The following is a 17,385-nucleotide window of genomic DNA, read 5'->3' as shown; positions in this document are numbered from 1 at the left end:
GCATAGATACCTAAGTATTAATTAAATAATGTCCAGTAGGTTCCATTATGAGTCTGAAGGCTTTTTTTTTTTTTTTTAAAGAGAAACTTCAGACTTTATTTTAAAAAGTGGTTTGGCTACTTTACCTTTTTGAGACTTGTTAACTTAGAGAATAAAGACATTTGTGAATCAATCTGAGAGTATTTTTCCTAGATTTTCAAGAAGTTTTATAATTGTAAAAAATTTGACTAATGTGATGAAAATTAAATATATTGAATACTACTTAATGTTTTGATACATGTATGCATTATGAAATGATTAAGGCATGCTAATTAACAAATTCATTACCTCACCATTGTTTTCCACACTGGCCATACTCATTTACATTCCTATCAATACTATATAAGGGTTGCAATTTTCTAAATTCTTGGCAAGACTTATCTCTTGTCTTTTTGATAATAGCCATCCTAACAGGTATAGGTGATTTGCATTTCTTGGATAATGAGTAATGTTTAACATTTTTTCATATACCCATTGGCCATTTTGAGACATGTCTTTTCAAGTCCTGTGCCTATTTTAAAATCGGGTTGTTTTCTTGTTATTGAGGAGTTTGTGTTCTTTACATATTTTGAATATTAACTTCTTATCCTGTGTATGGTTTGAAAGTATGTTCTTCCATTCCTTTTCACTCTTTTGATTGTTTCCTTTGCTGTGCATAAACTTTCTTGATTTTTATGATATATTCCTTAGTCATTAAGTTGTTTTGGCCATTCTTAATCTGCCAGCATCTTTTTTTCTCTCTTTTTTTAAATTGCAGCACATCTTTTAATCCCTTCAAAGTAATCAACGTCAATTTCATAGAAATAATGCTTGCTTTCTGCATTTATTGGTTTAGGTTATAGCTGATTAAACTAACTATACTAACAAGTAAAATAGACATAAATTATAAGGCACAAATGTTTGGGAACAAAAAAACAACTGGCTTTTGCTAGAGGTTCACTAAACAGGTGGAAGTAGAAATGAGCCTGCATATTGGAAAATAGCATTTGCCAAGCTTTGGTTATGTCATTCCGTTTCTTGAGGTAGGGATGAGCATGGATTAATATAGTCAATTGAGTGTAGTTATCAAGAAAACCTCAGTATTTTTTTTTTTTTTTCTTCTGTGTTCTTTTTTATAAAGAGGATGATGTTATAGACATCACCTGTATTTTAGGTTTTTGGTCTTTGGTCTGTGTTCTGTCAACTTATAGTCTTTCATCTTGTTTTTCTTGTAATGTTTTAGGTACCATGTGCTTGTGAAAGGTGGCACGTTCTACAGCTATGAAAGTAGACTGGCCCAAGAGTATTAAAGTATTTAGCTATGGCCCAGTACCAGCCCTCAGCCTTGGGGGATAGAACCATATATTCTTAAGTTGATCTGTCAAATGAATCCTGAGCCCTGTGCTTTTTAATATTTCCACAGAGTCTTAGATGGTGGCACACAGTATGCTCATAAGTTTGTGAATATCATCAATAGAAAACTGGATTGAAATTCAGAATACCAGATAGTTTAGAAAGTTGGTGAATATACTCGGTATGGCATTCAGTCGGATTAGGACAAGATAATCATCTTAAGGAAACTAACCAGCTATAGGAATTTGGTATAGGAGATAAAACCTTTGCATTTTAAATCATAATTAAAATGGTGCTTACAGACATCACAGAGCATTATTTTACCATATTTAATATTAGACCTTCACAGTCCAAACATAGGAGGAAGATCTCAGAAAAATGTTCCACAGTGAGCAGTTTGAAAAACTAGGAAGTAGACCTGTTCCAGACCAGTTTTGCAGATACTTAGCCTAGAAATAACAAAGGAGAGTTAGTAGTTCTTGTAATAAATCAAATATGATTATGTCATTGTGTGATCATAGATTCATAGAATGTTAGAGGTCACTGGTCTAAGTATTAATTCACTTTATTTTAATAGGTGGGAAAACCCAAACCTAGGGTTACATATTTCAAGCCAGGCTTTTCCCTCTCAGGTTGTTGCAGTTACCATGACCCCTGTAGCTGCCTATGTTTTTAGACTGATGATAGAATTATAGTGTCTACGACAGTGGGAGTGGTATAAGTAATAAATTAGAAATTCATGATTGCACTGAAATATACAAAAAGCACCAGTACAATCTCTGATGCTTATGAAACAAGGTGATAAAGAAAATACACTCTTGAGTTTAATTCTGATTCTCTTTTTCTTGCTGTAAGTTATAATAGTTCAGGTTGATGACATGGAGAATATTCTTTTGCAAACTTTAGCCAATCTTTTATTTGTGATGAGTGATTAAAATAGTCAGGAAATGGAATTTTTTTTTTTTTTTTCTTTTGGCAGTGTTGTGGATCGAACCCAGGGCCTTGTGCTTACAAGGCAAGCGCTCTACCGACTAAGCTATATCCCCAGCCCTTGGGAAATGGAAATTTTGAACTTTGAATTTTACTTATTTATATGTCAGTGAGCATTGGAATGGGAATAAAAAAAAGCAGTTTGGCTATAATTTTTCAGCCATGTTCCGTGTATCTTCAAGGTGGGTATCCTCCCAACCCTTTCACAGTCTCCCTGAGAATGCCCTAGTAGACTTATCTAATGTTTAAATGTATGGAATATGAGCAAATGAAAAGTGCTCTTGGAGTTTAAATGATATTTATTTTTTTAATGTCGGTGACATTGTCTGTACACATAAAATTTTCTTTTGTTTTGTCCTTCATATTTACTAGATGTTCTGTTGGCACTTGTATTTTACCTGAATGAGACAAACTAAAATGTGTTACATCATGTAGATGTCTTTTTACTTGAATGTTTTCCAGCTGCTTAAAAGTACTTTGTGCTTTCTTTCTCAGCCATACAAGTGTCCTGCTAACCTATTTAACCTTGCGGTTTGAACCCTTTATAACTGTCATCTTCTAGGCTTATGACTCATTTTCTGACAATGAAAAATCTATTTAATAATAATACTTTAGGTTTATTTTTCATCTTTCATTAAAATTATCCTGCCTTTGATCTGATTTTCCATAAATATGGATAAGTGTCTCTTCCTGATAGCCTGAATTATCTTAATAATAAAAGTATATATAAATGCACACTTGCATCAGAATGAAGCAGAAATATTTACCACCTGGATAGGGCAAGTGCATATGAAATTCTTGAAAAATTTTTGTGTAATGATGGTTGCAAAGATGATAGAAAATGCAGAGAGCTCTGTTTTGCTCTAGAAGTAGTGGTTCTTCAGTTTATTTAACCCACTGCAAATGTTTCATGGCCATTTAACTATTTTGACCTCTATTTTGGGAAAAGCATTCTGACCTCCATAAATGTAGTAACCTTCCTAGCCCTACCCATTTGCAGAAGCAACATGACTAGCTTTAAAAAAAATAAGGCTTTGCAATACCTCATACTATTTTTCCTACATTTTTGTTCTTAGTTTAATTCTTAGTGTTTTGCTTTCATACTGATTGGTTGGTAATCTTGTGTGTATTGTTTTCGTAGAAATACAAAAAATGCTTTTGTAATAGTGCTATCTAATGTAGAAAAATTTTCAAGTTATTTTTGTATGAAAAGTACTTGATTGTGCTGTAATTTATATATAGTATGATCTTAAATGTGTAGCTTAATTTTGACAAATATATATACCTATGTAATCATCATCCAGTTCAAGATACAGAAAATTTTCATTAATGCAGAAAGCACTCTCCATTGATATAGAATTCTGAGAAACTATTTTTATAAAATGGATAGGAATAAATTAAACTATAAATTTAATTACCAACTATATATTATGATTTCTTTAGTTATCTGATAGTGGTGAACTTTTTTGCTTACTGTTTTCTCTACTACAAAAGTGAATTCTGCTGTGTATTAGTTTTACTCTGATACAGGGTTTGAGTTTCCTAAAGTATCATATTTGCATATGATAACTAAAATATAAGGCAGTCTGTTTTCTCAGTAAGAACAAAGTGTTTTGATCCATTTGAATACAGAATTTTTCATTTTAGAGGTGTAGATAAAATAGTTAAATTTCATCAACATGTAGCTCACGTGTGCAAGTCACATGCAGATTCACCTATAGTTGTAAAAAAAACTACTACAAAGATTTTATGTATTTTTTCACCCAGTCTATCCCAATGGTAACTGCATGTTTAACATCACTGATTATATATGTATTTGTATATTTGTACATGCTCCTAATATAAATTTTAAAATACTACTTTTTCTATACTTATGAACAGATTTATTCAGATTTTCCACATCTTTGTAGACATCGGTTTTTACTATCTGCTGACATCACTTTTAAAGTTATTGACCAGGACTTTTTAAAGAGTATCCATATTCACTTATTCTTTTAACTTGTAAGTTTTCTAAGATAAAGAATAGATTTTAAACCTGTAAAACCTGTGTATGTTGCTATCACTGGAAATTTTATCCAAGTTTAGGTTCATATAACCTCAGGAGAGTGGTCATAATTTTGATGTCATTTATGATCTTCCTGACATTCAAAGGCTTTTATTCCATTGCTTTCTAGATGATCTTCAAAAGAGCCATTGATAGCATTGGTGAGATCACTCTCCAGAAATAAACATTAAACCTGTGTTTAAATTATGCCTATTTATATCTGTATCTGCACTATACCTATGTTAAAACTCTATCTCCCCTCTCTCCTTTTAAGATTTGTTTGGTGTAATGCCTTTGACAAAGCATCCACACTGGTGTTTCTTGATGTCCTCCCAGACTTCAGTGTTTCTGAACTTCACTGTCTCAGGCCTTTCAAAGATCTTATCTACATAGATAATCCTGGGATAGTGATTCTGCTGATTTCATCTTCCTTTTTTGAAATCCCAAATACCATCTCTCTGGGTGTGACTGCATGCCTGGATTTTTTACTTCCAGTTTTTTGAAGGCCCCCACATTCTGTTCACATTTAGCATAAATTGTAAAGTGATTTCTTTTTGATAAGTTTTGGAAAGAAAATCTCTTATATTTGGGCATAATTAGTAAGATGGTTGCAACCATTGTATATACATAGTACATTAGAATTGATAGCGTTATTGTTTCTCTTATGCAGAAAAAGTATTTGGCATTTTAAAATATTTGAAATATTTGAAAAATATTTTGGCATTCAGTTCATTTTCTTTTCTTTTTTTTTTCTTTTACACAAAGGCTTTCAAATGTTTTAATTTTTATTCGTCTTCATTTGACTAATGATTGTCATGCTTTGTCTTGTTTATAATTGTTAGATGGTGCTGGACTAAGCTTTTGGTAATGTGTATAGGACCACAGGTGATGTGACTTGTTTTACATCTCTACATTATTTAGTGTAAGAACTTAAAAATACATAAAACCAGAGGCATATACTATGCTCTGCCCCCCTCAAATTTGGGTATACAGTGTTAAAACAATTCTAATCATAATACCCCACCTGAAATCTAAATTGTTATGGTGAAATTATTTTTAAAATGAGCAGTTTTAAGGTGATTCATACTGCTACATTCTAGGATCTATATTTAGTATATTCTAAAATGAATCCCTCTTATTAACAAGTCTTTCCCTTTGTAATATTCCCTTAAAAACAAAAACTTTGCAGATGTTGTCTGAGTGATATAGAGTGATGTGTAATAGTTCTGACAAGCTGGTTACACTGTTGAAAGCCTCCTTTGTCATTCTCAGCTAGGATGTCATCTGTTTGAACTGGCTCTTCTTGTTTGCTTGGGGTGAGCAGAGAGTGATGATATTTAGTAGAGCTGTTTGCTGTGTCCTAGCTTGTGTAGGAATTTAGATTTTCTGTCTGTAAATGTATGGGTGGCAGGCAGATTGTTCCTGGTCTTTAATCGTCTAATCTTACCTCTAAGGCAACTGGAATGGTGGTTTTAAGAGTGAAGGATGAATTCTGCTTTGGTTTTCTTTTCTTTCTTTTTTCTTTTTTCTTTTTTGATATCTCTACCTTCTTCCTTCCGTTTCTCCTTCCCTCTGTTCATTTACCCTGTTTTCTTCCTCCCTCCTCCTGATTTATTAAAGGAGATTAAAAAATGTAACTGGTCTGTTTTTTACAGAAATTAGAATTTTTAAGAAGAAATACAGGATTTTAAAGGAGAAAATCCCATTGTAGTCTAGATTTTTTTTTTTTTTTCTTCTTTAAACATCCATGCCTAATCTAGAGAAGAGATCAAAAGACTGGGAGAGTTGGCATGCTTATGTGTTGGTACTGATTTTCCTCTTTCCTGTCCTTTATTATTCTTGTGCTCTAGGTTCTTCCTTTACTGCCTTGGGGAAAAAAGAGTGAGGAACATTGATAGAATGACAAAATTATTTTTTTATTTCTATATTTATATTACCATGGCTTCTTTGTGGGTTTATCATGCCCACAAAGTGTTTCCCTGGGTAGGGAAAGATAATAGTCTTGTGTGTGTGTGAGAAAAATATTATAATAGGATTTTTCTAGAATTCTGAGAAATTAAGAATGGTAATTCCTCATGATGAATTATTTATTATTCATTATGAAAAATGAATGAAATTGAATTTTTAAAAAAGGAAACACACCATTAAACAAGATAACAATTTTTAACACCAAAGATTTGAAAGTGAAAATACTGGATGTTGGTAAGGGTGTATTGGAAAACATATGTGCACTTTTTAAAATTTAGCAGTAGTTAACAAAATCATACATTTCATCTAGTAAATTTTACTTTTCAAGTCAGTCTTAAGGATAATCATTTGGACACGTATTTATCACCAAAGATTTTTGTCAATAAATGCTAACTGCAGCAGTAAGTATAATAGAAAAATAAATACCCAGGGAAAATATTATCCAATAATAGGAGTGTAACAAAATAAAGTATAAAATGTGTACTAGATTATTAATATTTCTATATGTTATATTATCTATAATATAATTATTCTAGAGCAACAATATTTTTGAAGAATGGCACAAATATTAACTGTAAATTTAAAATTAAAAATATGTATTATTTTGATCATGCATTTCTTTTAAAGTTTTGACATACACAAAAGAAAATATATGATTATATAATATATACTACAAAGCATAGTAAAATGAATACCTGTGTGAACCTACCAAACATTTTCACCAATACTGTTAAATATAATAAATTCTGAGTTATGTGTATCTATTCACAAAAATAAGAAGTAAATATTTGAAAATGTTACCAGTTCTTACTTTGGGGAGGTAGAATCATAAGTGATCTTCAGTTAATGCTTACATGTTTTTCTTTTTCTATGTTCTGTACAAGGAGTATGTATTTGCAGAATCAGCAAATAGTATTAATTATTTATTGAAAGGGTAAAACAAATTTAAACTGGTTTTTAACTTTCTAATTGTCTGCTACCTGTTACCTCCTGAGTGACAAATCACATCCAGATGTATAAGATGACAGTTGTACCTACTAACTATGAAATGCATTGTGATGGAGCTCCTGAGCAATGAGAAGTTGACAGCCATAGGAATTGTAGATGTTCTATCACTCAGCTGGTGTTTAAATGATACAAAAATACATTAAAAAATCTACTTAAATTTTTCATGATTCATATCTCTGAGAAAAGATTAATTTCTTCATTTAGCAAATATGCCTGTTAATTACAAAACAAGAATGACCAAGAGGGTGGTTGTGCTCACCTTCTAGTTGTGAAAGGTGATCAACAAGGAAAGAGGCAAATGGTGATATATCACAGAATGATGTACTGTGAAGGAAAAGAAGAGGGATGATTTAAATTTGGTCAGGGGAAGACTACTGAATATGTTTGAACTAGAACGTGAGTGACAAAAAAAGACTGCCTTAACAATGATTTGGAGATAAAGGTAACAGCATGGACAAAAACTCTGTGGCACATTTTGGAACAGAAAAAAGACCAGTTTGTTTGGAATGTGGTGAGTAAAAGGGACAAAATGGTTAACAGTGGAAAGGAATAGGGTAGGCAGATCACATCACTCGGGGACTTCCAGTGAAAGTTTGAGTTTTAGACTAAATGCAGCAGGAAATTGTTGAATGGTGTTAAGAAAGTGGCATGATCTAAGTTGTTTTTAAAAGATTATCCTGGCTATTACATGGAAAATCACTGTTGAAGGTCAAGAATGGGAATGAGGAGACCAGTTGAAAGTCATTTACTATGGTATAGGGAAGAGTTAGTGGTGACCAGAGTAGAAGCACTGAGTAAAAAGAGAAGATTTCAGGTCTGTTTTCAGGACGAGCCATTGGATCTTGTTGTCCATGGGAAACTGAAGAAAAGAAGGGAATCAAAGGATTTTTGACTTGAGCAACTTGGGAGAAGGTGTTACCATTTATCAAGGTGAATAAGAGAGTTCATGGAGCTTGAGGTGGGGGGGTTGAGAATTCTGATGTGAAATGCTGTGTTTGACCTGCATGTTGGGATGTCAAATAGGCAAATATTTGAGATTGTAGCAAGGTGAAAAAGTTTGGGATTCAGGGTAAACATACTTAAGGTTTTAGTGTAAAGATAAAATACTTCAAGCCATGGAACTGCATGAGATCACTAAATGAGAAAGGAGTAGAGGTAATGAGGAATGAATCCTGGGACTTCCAGACAAATGTCTTGGCAGTGGGGGAGGAGCCAGTGAGAGAGGCTGAAAGGGGACAGCTAGGTGGGAAGAAAATTAGGTAGCCAGGAAGGTAGATTTGATTTCGGATGTAAGTGACAAGAAGGTAAAAGAAGAGTGTTTGGGACTGGGGTTGTGGCTCACTGGTAGAGTACTTACCTAGTGCATGTGAGGCGCTGGGTTCCATCATTAGCACCACATATAAAGATAAATAAAATAAAGATATTGTGTCCATCTACAACTATTCTGTTCAGTTTTTTCACCATTGTGATGAAAGGACCTGGGCAGAACAACTGTAGAGAAGGAAGAATTTATTTGGGTGCTCACGGTTTCAGAGGTCTCAATCCATAGACAGATGGCTCCATTCCTTAGGGCTCAAGGTATGGCAGAACATTATGACAGAAGAGTGTGGCCGGGGGGAGCAACTCACAAGATGATCAGAAAGCAGAGAAGAGACTCCACTTGCCAGATACAAATATATACACAAAGCCACGCCCCCAATGCCCTACCTCCTCCAGCCACACCCACCTGCCTTCTTTTACTACTTAATCCCATCAGGTGATTATTTCACTGATTGGGTTAAGGCTCTTGTAACCCAATCATTTCTTCTCTGAGCTTTCTTGCATTGTGTCACATATGAGCTTCTGGGGAACACCTCACATTCAAAACATAACACCTAAAACTAAACATGGTACTTTAACAACTAAAAATGGTACTTTAAAAAAAAAGTGTGTTTTAGAAAAAAATATTAAGATTTGGTGAAGTGCTGCTGAGAAAAAAAGATGAGATCAGAGAACTCTGTATTAATTTTCTGAGACTGTGTATCAAATTACTGCATAAACATACAAAATAAGTTTACTCTGAAAATTCTGGAGGCTAGAAGTCCAAAATCCATTAGGGCTGTCTTTCTTCCATGGGACTCTAGGGGAAAACCCATTCCTTGCCTTTGGTAGCTGCGCCAGCATTCCTGAGTTTGTGATTTTATCATTTCAGTTTGTCTCCATCTTAACATCACCTTTCCTGTGCGTATCTCTCAACTCACAAGAACATTCTTTGCCATTTATAAGAACACTTAACAATGTCATTTAGAGCTCACATGGATAATCCAGGGTAATCTCCTCACTTGAAAATTCTTAATTCATCCACAAAGACCCTTATTCTAGATAAGGTAACTTCTAAGGATGACAAATTTCAGGGATTAGAATTTGACATCATTAGGTCGTCATTATTCAACCTGTTATATATTAGTTTTAGAAACATAGTAATATTGGAGATCACTAAGACTAGTTTCATTGGCGTGGTGGAGACAAAGAAGAATCATTTCCCTCTCATGCTTTCTGTTGTATAGAGAGCACTGTTTTCTCTCCCAAGACTATGTAGGTTGGTCATACTGCTTTTATGTGATTAATCAGTAGTTGGATGCCTGAGGTTAGCTTGAGGTTTCACGTGTACAGCATGAGAAAGGAGCAAAGTTCTCAAAAGTTTCTGTTAGTTCCTTTGGTTTCATTGTTGTTGATCGCTATGATCCAAGATGACATTGTTCAGCAGTGACCATTATTTCTGTAGCCAAAATCTGGTTTATTTCAGATTTAAAGCACATTTTGATTAATAATATCAGCTATATTAATTCTTTTATAACCCAGTTGATCACTGTGTTGCTGAAAAATTCCTACTTAGAATATGAACCAGTTGTTGTTTATATAAGTGGTGGGCATTTGCAAATACACTGAAGAGATCAAGGAGAGTGAGAAAACTATTTTGCTATTTTTTTCTTAACAGCTTTGTGAAACACATGTATTTTTTATTTTTTTGCTACCAGGGATTGAACCTAGGTTAAAACTGGCACACTTGGAGCTGAGCTACTCTCAGTTGTTTTTTGCAGGCTTTCCATGATTCCTACCGGACAGTGGGAAGCAGCAAAGGTGATGTACCAATTACCTCTGGCTCTTTGGGACATTGCATGGACTAGAGATAGTAAACATATCATAAAGGAACCTGCTTCTCTGAGGGCAGTTGTAGTTAACAAAGGAATTTCTTCAACCTTAGTTCTTCCTTGTGTTGGAACGGAAATGATTGTGAGTATAGGGGTGTGTGTGTGTGTGTGTGTGTGTGTGTGTGTGTGTGTATGTGTGTGTGTGAGGATGGTGGTTGTGCTTCTGCCGGATGAGAGGCTTTGCTTTCTCAGGGAACTAACTTGATTAGACTAGATCTTCAGTTGTGGGACCATTCTCACAGCCTGTTAGAGTAGTTTAAGATTGGTGTATGTCCCCCAACTTCTATATTGGGGCAGAGACTCTTGTTTGGCATGTGAAAAGAAGCCTGGAATTAGACCAGATTTGTTCATTTACTATTTCTGCGATCTTTGTAACTTACATACCCTCTTGGAACTTCTGTTTCATCATTGGTGAAACAGTTGAAGGCATCTGGTATTATGCCTACCACTTAGTGAACTTGTAATAAATGTTGTTTGCTAGCATTAACATTTCTTTATCTGTTTATTTTATTCATTTATTGATACTTGATTTTCCTCATTGCCCTTAATGTATTTATATTAAGCAAAATTTTAAAGGAATATTCACTTGTTGATGCAGCATCTCCTTTGAGAAAGAGAAATAGGTTTCCCCCATGTCATTTTGCCACTGTATGACAATGACTAACCATTAGATTTTGGGTTTCATAATGTTGGAAAACAGTCATAGTCATCAGGAAATACTTCCTGAAAGATACTTTCTGTAATTATAAAATTTAGTACATAGACTAGAAGAAAGTTGACTTATTCTATTTGTAGGTACAACTCTCCTTGAAGGCTCAGATATTGGGAGGGGAGTTGCTGAGGAATGAACCAGAAAATAGGTCAGCTTGTCCACAAGAAAGCATTCTGAGGGGTTTTTGGGCCGCCTGTGGTGGTGCAATGCCTGTAATGCCAACATTTGGGAGGCTCAGGCAGGAAGATCACAAGTTCAAGGCCAGCTGTAGCAGCTTAACAGAGACTCTAATCAACTTGGCAACACCATGGGGTTTTTTTTTTTTTTTTTTGCTTTTAAACAAAAGAGGTTTTTGGAAGGAGCTGTAAGAATGCATCCACTTGATAGAGTATCAATAAAGGAAATAGGGATGAACCCAACAGATGAGTCCTTATTGACAACCTGCCTTGTAGTCCCTGGTCTGCTATGTGGTGCCAGGTGTGTTGTGAACAGAAGGATGACAAGATGGCCTTTGGAGTTAGCTTAAACTTCAGGCCAGATATTCTTCTGCAATTATCCAGTTATATGACATTGGGCAAGATGCTAACCTCTCATATGGGAGCGAGACTGCATGTCCTTGATTTCTAAGGCCCTTCAGTTTTATAACACGTTGGAGGAGATGGGGGTAACATTTCCTCATTAAATTATTCATAACTTGTGGCCAAATGTAAAGTGTTTCCTGGTTACAGAAATGCTAATGTGATTTTTTAAAAAAGCACATTTTAGAGCTGGCTACATGCCCGTAATCCCTGTAATCCAGCTTCTTGGGAGGCTGAGACAGGAGAGTCACAAGTTTGAGGCCAGTCTCAGTAATTTAGTGAGATCCTGTTTAAAAAAATAAAGAGGTCTGAGCATGTAGGTCAGTGAGGGGGTGTCCCTAGGTTAAATCCCTAGTACCAAGAGAAAAATGAAGGTGTATTTTAGAAGAAAATCAACATGGTAATATTCATCTTAGGAAGATTAATAAGATAATGTATGTTGAATGCCCATCCAAGGTAATATTCAATGAATTGTAGCTACTGTTAACAGATGAAAGGGCACAAATTTGGGAACACCTGAAGAAGAATTTTAAACAACAGGGTCATATGTGATTAGGAACTGAACTGGGACTAGAATGAGAGAAAAGCAGAAGAGATAAAAGTTCAAGTAATTTGCCAGGTTCAGTGGTACATGCCTTTAGTGAGGTCCTAAGCAACTTAGTGACAGTCTCTCTGAATATAAAAAAATTGAAAGGACTGGGGGCGTAGCTTGATGGTAAAGTGCCTGTGGGTTCAACCCCAGCACCCCCCCCCAAAAAAAAAGAAAAAAGAAAAGTTCAAGTAATGTTTTGGAGATCAAATGAGTATGAACACAGGGTAGGTGGGACACATTGACTCCTGTGCTATCTTTTGGGCATATTAAAGTATTTCCAAAGTTATTGCTGCCTGAGTTATTATAGCAAATGAAATAAAGCATTGATTAACTCACAGGTAAAAAATGAAAACCATATGGTATATTTACTTTTTACTGTTTTGTTTGTTTTGGTTTTTTGGGAGGATGGGTGGTTAGCCAGGAACTTGTTATTCATTTATTAGTTTCCTGTCTGGCCAGGAAATTCTTTGCCTACATTTCAAACATCTTATGTTTTGATTAGATTGATACAGAATTTTTAGCTCTTCTTTCTTTCTTTTCTTTTTTTTTTTTTTTTTGCCCCAGGTCCAGCAAGACTATGAATCTCTGTTCCAAATGCTTTGCTGGTAAGTGCAGAAAAGGGTTTTTAAAATTTATTTTTATTTTTCATCTTTTGGCTATTTTTAAGACTATCTAAATCATTTGGCACTCTTCAGATTTATGCATGGGAGTTTATTTTCTAAGCTTGTGTGTAAAAGCAGTTTCTCCTCACCAAGGCAGTTTCATATATTTGCTTAGGACTGTTGAAATAGTTTTTCCTGAGTGAAATGGAATTTCATGTTACTTGCACCAAACTTTCCTCCGTTTATTGTTGGTGTACAGTGGAATTATAAAAATGTGCGTGTTTCAGAAGGATAATATGTATTCATCTCTGTTTGTGACTTGAATGATTAATGGTGAATGTTGCTTTATCAATGAGAATACAAGAGGAAGAATATTTTCATGTTGGAGTCAGAAAGAGAATCATGCTGAGTTAGCTCCTTCTAAAATCCCTCATTGAAATCACCTTTGGTAAGTCACTTAATCTTGTTGGACCTTAGATTCATCATTTGTAGAAAGAGGGACTGGGGCTTGATGTTTGCGGAGGACCTTGTTCCCAAATACTGATTGATTCCTTGAATTATGACTCCTTCATGAAGTTAAAACCTTCAGTGTTTTTTTTTTTTTAAAGAACTTTATATTTAGTGATTTTATATAAAATAGCCAAGTCTTTACTAATTATGTTACATTTAACTTTCCTTCTTTATTCTTTTTGTCAAAGGTAAACAAAATAGTACACTAAAGTGGTAAAGATAGATTTTAATCAATGACACACTTGCAATAGAGAAGAGTCTAGTAGCATGAACTGAACTCAACTTCCATTTGCACATAAGTGACTAGGCCTTTTAAAGGGAGAGTAAGAGGGAGGAGGTGAACTGAGGCTCAGTAGAATCAGAGAAGTGAAAAAATTAAAGAGTTGGCAAAACATGTTAATCATGCCATTTGTGTCTGTTAGCTGTTAAGTAGTTATCAAAATTAAGATTTTGTTTTCCCATAGAGACTGGGAGATAGAAACCTTATCCTTTTTGGTGATTACATTTTAAAATAATGACTTTGGGGCCATTGAGAAAGACACTCCAGTTTTGTAGGAGGAGAAACATGTATGTCAGACTGACAGAGGAAAGATTCACAATTGTAAACTCTTTTCAGTTAATGTTCTACGAGGGTGTTCAGGACCTGTCTTCAAGTGTTGTAGCCCAAACAGTAAATTCTTTTGGCAGCCTTGAGCTTAAAGAAGTAGGCATGTTAAGGGGGGAGCCTAGGGTTATCCTAAGAATTTAACTTTTAGCTGTTAGTATGTTAGTGTTTACTAAAGTCTTTTAATGTAGGGGTATAGATGGATGAAGTCATTGTGTTTGAATCTTTAGTTTTTATAGACTAAGACTGAGGCCTAGTCAAGGAGGATTCAGAGGATTTTAACCAAAGAAAGATTCTTCGTCTGTTTGCATCTTCTATTTGTTATTCTCTTTGAGAAAAGAAATAATCATAATGTGAGTTTTTGACTCTTTACTTTTGTGCCCCAGGGGATAGGTAGAAAGAAGTTGGGAGGGTTGGGGAAGCTGGCAATTTTATTTGTTCAATTTGGAATTTGTCAAATAGTTTGGTTTTTTAAAAGAAAAGTAACATTAATAAGTTTTGGGTTTTATCCAAACACTACAGATCAGAAGAAATGCTTTCTCACTGATAAGAGTTTAACTTCACAGTAAGTATGAAAGTAATAGTGAGTCAAAATGTGTAGTAGACTATCTCCACAAAGAGATCTCTGTTGTAATTTAGTAAACCTTAGCTTTGGGAGAAGGCTAGCCAGATTTCTTCAAATAAAGTGACTCACATCTTCTTTCTTTTGTTCCTTCCCTCAACAGCAATTACATGGAATGACTGGGAATATCCATTTTTCTGTTCTTTTTCAAATTTAAAAGAAAAGAGATTGAATTTTTAAAATACATCTGTGGATGCTTATTGTGCAGATACCAAGAGTATAGTGAATACAAAAGGCATGAGATGTGGGCATGACAATAAGATAGCTTTGGCCATGCCACTGTGATCTTAAATGCTTTTAAAAAAGTTTATTATAAAATGTGCAGTATATTTTAAAAGATGGAAAATCCTGTTAAAAATGGCTTTATATACTAGTCAGTTTGCTAATTAAACAGCTTTTTCAAGATTTCTTTTTAAAATAAATCTGTATGGTGAAAAGTGAGTTTATTATGTTGAAATGAGAAAAAATACCTGTGTAAAGTTTTGTTGAGATAGAAAATTGTGGGTTAGGAACTGGGTGTTAGTGTCATGATCACTGGTTTACCTTTATGAAGTACGCTGCCAAATGTTGAGCATATGTCTCCCATTGACCATCTTCACTTTGATATTTTTCTCTTTTCTGTACAAAAGATTCCTGGGCTTGTTTGAGTTTAGAGGAAGGGAGTAAGGAAAGTGAAATTAGTATACAGAGAACTAAACTTCCTAAACAAATCCACTGACATGTTAGTTGTTGGCAAATTATATATCAAATAATAGTGTTTTCTTAATATTGCTAGAATGGGAAGTGTCTGTGTCAGACATTTTTATGTGTATAGAAGAGGGTTCAACCTGACTAAATTTGCTACAGGGTCACAACTCAACCAAAATTCCTCTCTTTGAAATGAGAGGGTGTTATTTTACTTTCATTTGTTTTGACATACTTCTTACCTTGAACCCTGGTGTGACCTCTGTTAACATTTAAAGGATAAAATCATTTAAGACTAGTTTGATCACAAATGCATAGTATTCTTGTTTCTTAAAGTTCCCTTGACTCAAGATTTTTATCTTTCAAGATTTTCTGTGCTAGGATCTCTAGGATTTTAAATACAGCTAGAAAGTGATTGATTTGAGCATTATGATTTGAGGTAGAATGGCTTTAAAATGCTCAATCTGTATTCTTTTTTTCTGAGGCTGTAAGTCTTTTAAAAAAGAGAGAGGGGTGAAGGGAAAGAGAAGAGTTAATTTTACCGTATTGTTTTTTCCCATTTTTAAAAAGGACTCCTGTTTGCTATTTTTCAAATGTTCCTATTGTCCCCCTTTTGCATGTTTTGCATTTTCCTTCCTCATATGACAATTTTTTTTGTTGCATTAGTTTAGAAATATGGGCATATCTCTCTCAAGGTTAAGACTATTGTATGAGGAGAAACCAGAAACATCTGTAGTTTGGGTAAGGTCTCTTACCTTTGAGTTGATATTTTTCCTAGTTGAGAGTGTTAATTATTTTTATATTATTGCTAAAGAAAAGATTTGCTTAACAGATTTTACTATTTGATGTTATGGAAAGACTGCCTAAATTGTTGAAAACGATGGCATTTAAACATACTTTAATGCGTTTTCAGTTGACCTTACCACACATCTTTCTGATGATTAAAGCTAACCCAAGTTTTGACTTTTGTGTTCTTTGATTCTATTTGTCAAACTATCCTTTTCTTTCTTTAAGCATTTTTATGTTTTGTGTATAACTTTAAGAATCAGTAAATGTATGGTAGTAGAAAGGCAACACAATTTCATGATATGGTATTTATAGTTATGGTGAATACAATTTAATTGTTGAAACACTACCTTCTGATGTAGTTTTTCAAACTGTGGGTATTGTCACTCAGTAGCAGTAGAGAAGTCAGTTTAATGTTTTATGATCAGCAGCTTAAAAAGTTGAAGAGCAAATATCAATGCATTGCAAAAATAAGCGAATTATTTTATGAAAACTTTGCTTCACATAAATGTAAATTAAAACAGCGCATGTAAGGTTTGTGATGTAAATGTATGCATTACTGTGACATATGATTCAGAAAGTTGGAAAACACTGAATTTGGGAAATCTTGGGATCTCGTTTTCTTTATGGTAAAATGGGGCATATATCCTTTCTGACTTCAGGCAAGTGGTTAACCAGTTGATTTCTTGTGTTCTTTGTCAGTTCTGCGCTCAGAATTAGTTTGAATTTGTACTTTTCTATGTTAAAGTTTGATCTAAACCTGGTAGCCTACTTCTTTGTTGCAATACACATGAAAGTCAATCTTGACATCTAAAAGATAGTCCTGCCTCTTCCACAGGTAGAAATAATTGTATAGCATTATTTCCAGTTTAATAAAATCCAGTGTGTAAATTTTGTGAGTTTTAGTACTCACTAGTCTTTGATATGTAGGGAACATTTAGTACCTAGATCACAATGATCTCCTGTAGTACCATACCAAAGCCTAGTAATCATTAAAGCAGAGGTTTTCACTGAATGGCTTGGCTGACCTCCTAAAAAAAGTATCCATGGCCAAAATATTGAACAGGATGATTATAAAAGGGAAAGACAGACTTTTTAAGAACTTACTGAAATAACTCCTGCA

At 34.2% G+C, this 17,385-nt stretch overlaps 1 protein-coding gene across 3 annotated transcripts in view; it reads left to right on the top strand.

Moving 5' to 3' along the window:
• Zfand3 (zinc finger AN1-type containing 3) overlaps positions 1 to 17,385 on the top strand; it is a 312,164-nt gene that overhangs the window by 74,402 nt on the left and 220,377 nt on the right. For all 3 annotated transcript variants that reach the window (XM_047557737.1, XM_047557735.1, XM_047557736.1), the window contains exon 2: positions 13,019 to 13,059. In XM_047557737.1, coding sequence (XP_047413693.1) covers positions 13,019 to 13,059 — 41 coding nt within the window. The remainder of the gene's footprint in view (positions 1 to 13,018; positions 13,060 to 17,385) is intronic.

This window comes from Sciurus carolinensis, chromosome 7 (genome assembly GCF_902686445.1).
Source record: "Sciurus carolinensis chromosome 7, mSciCar1.2, whole genome shotgun sequence".
NCBI lineage: Eukaryota > Metazoa > Chordata > Mammalia > Rodentia > Sciuridae > Sciurus > Sciurus carolinensis.
The sequence above is the reverse complement of the archived record's forward strand: the minus strand, read 5'-3'. Positions and strand labels throughout refer to the sequence as shown.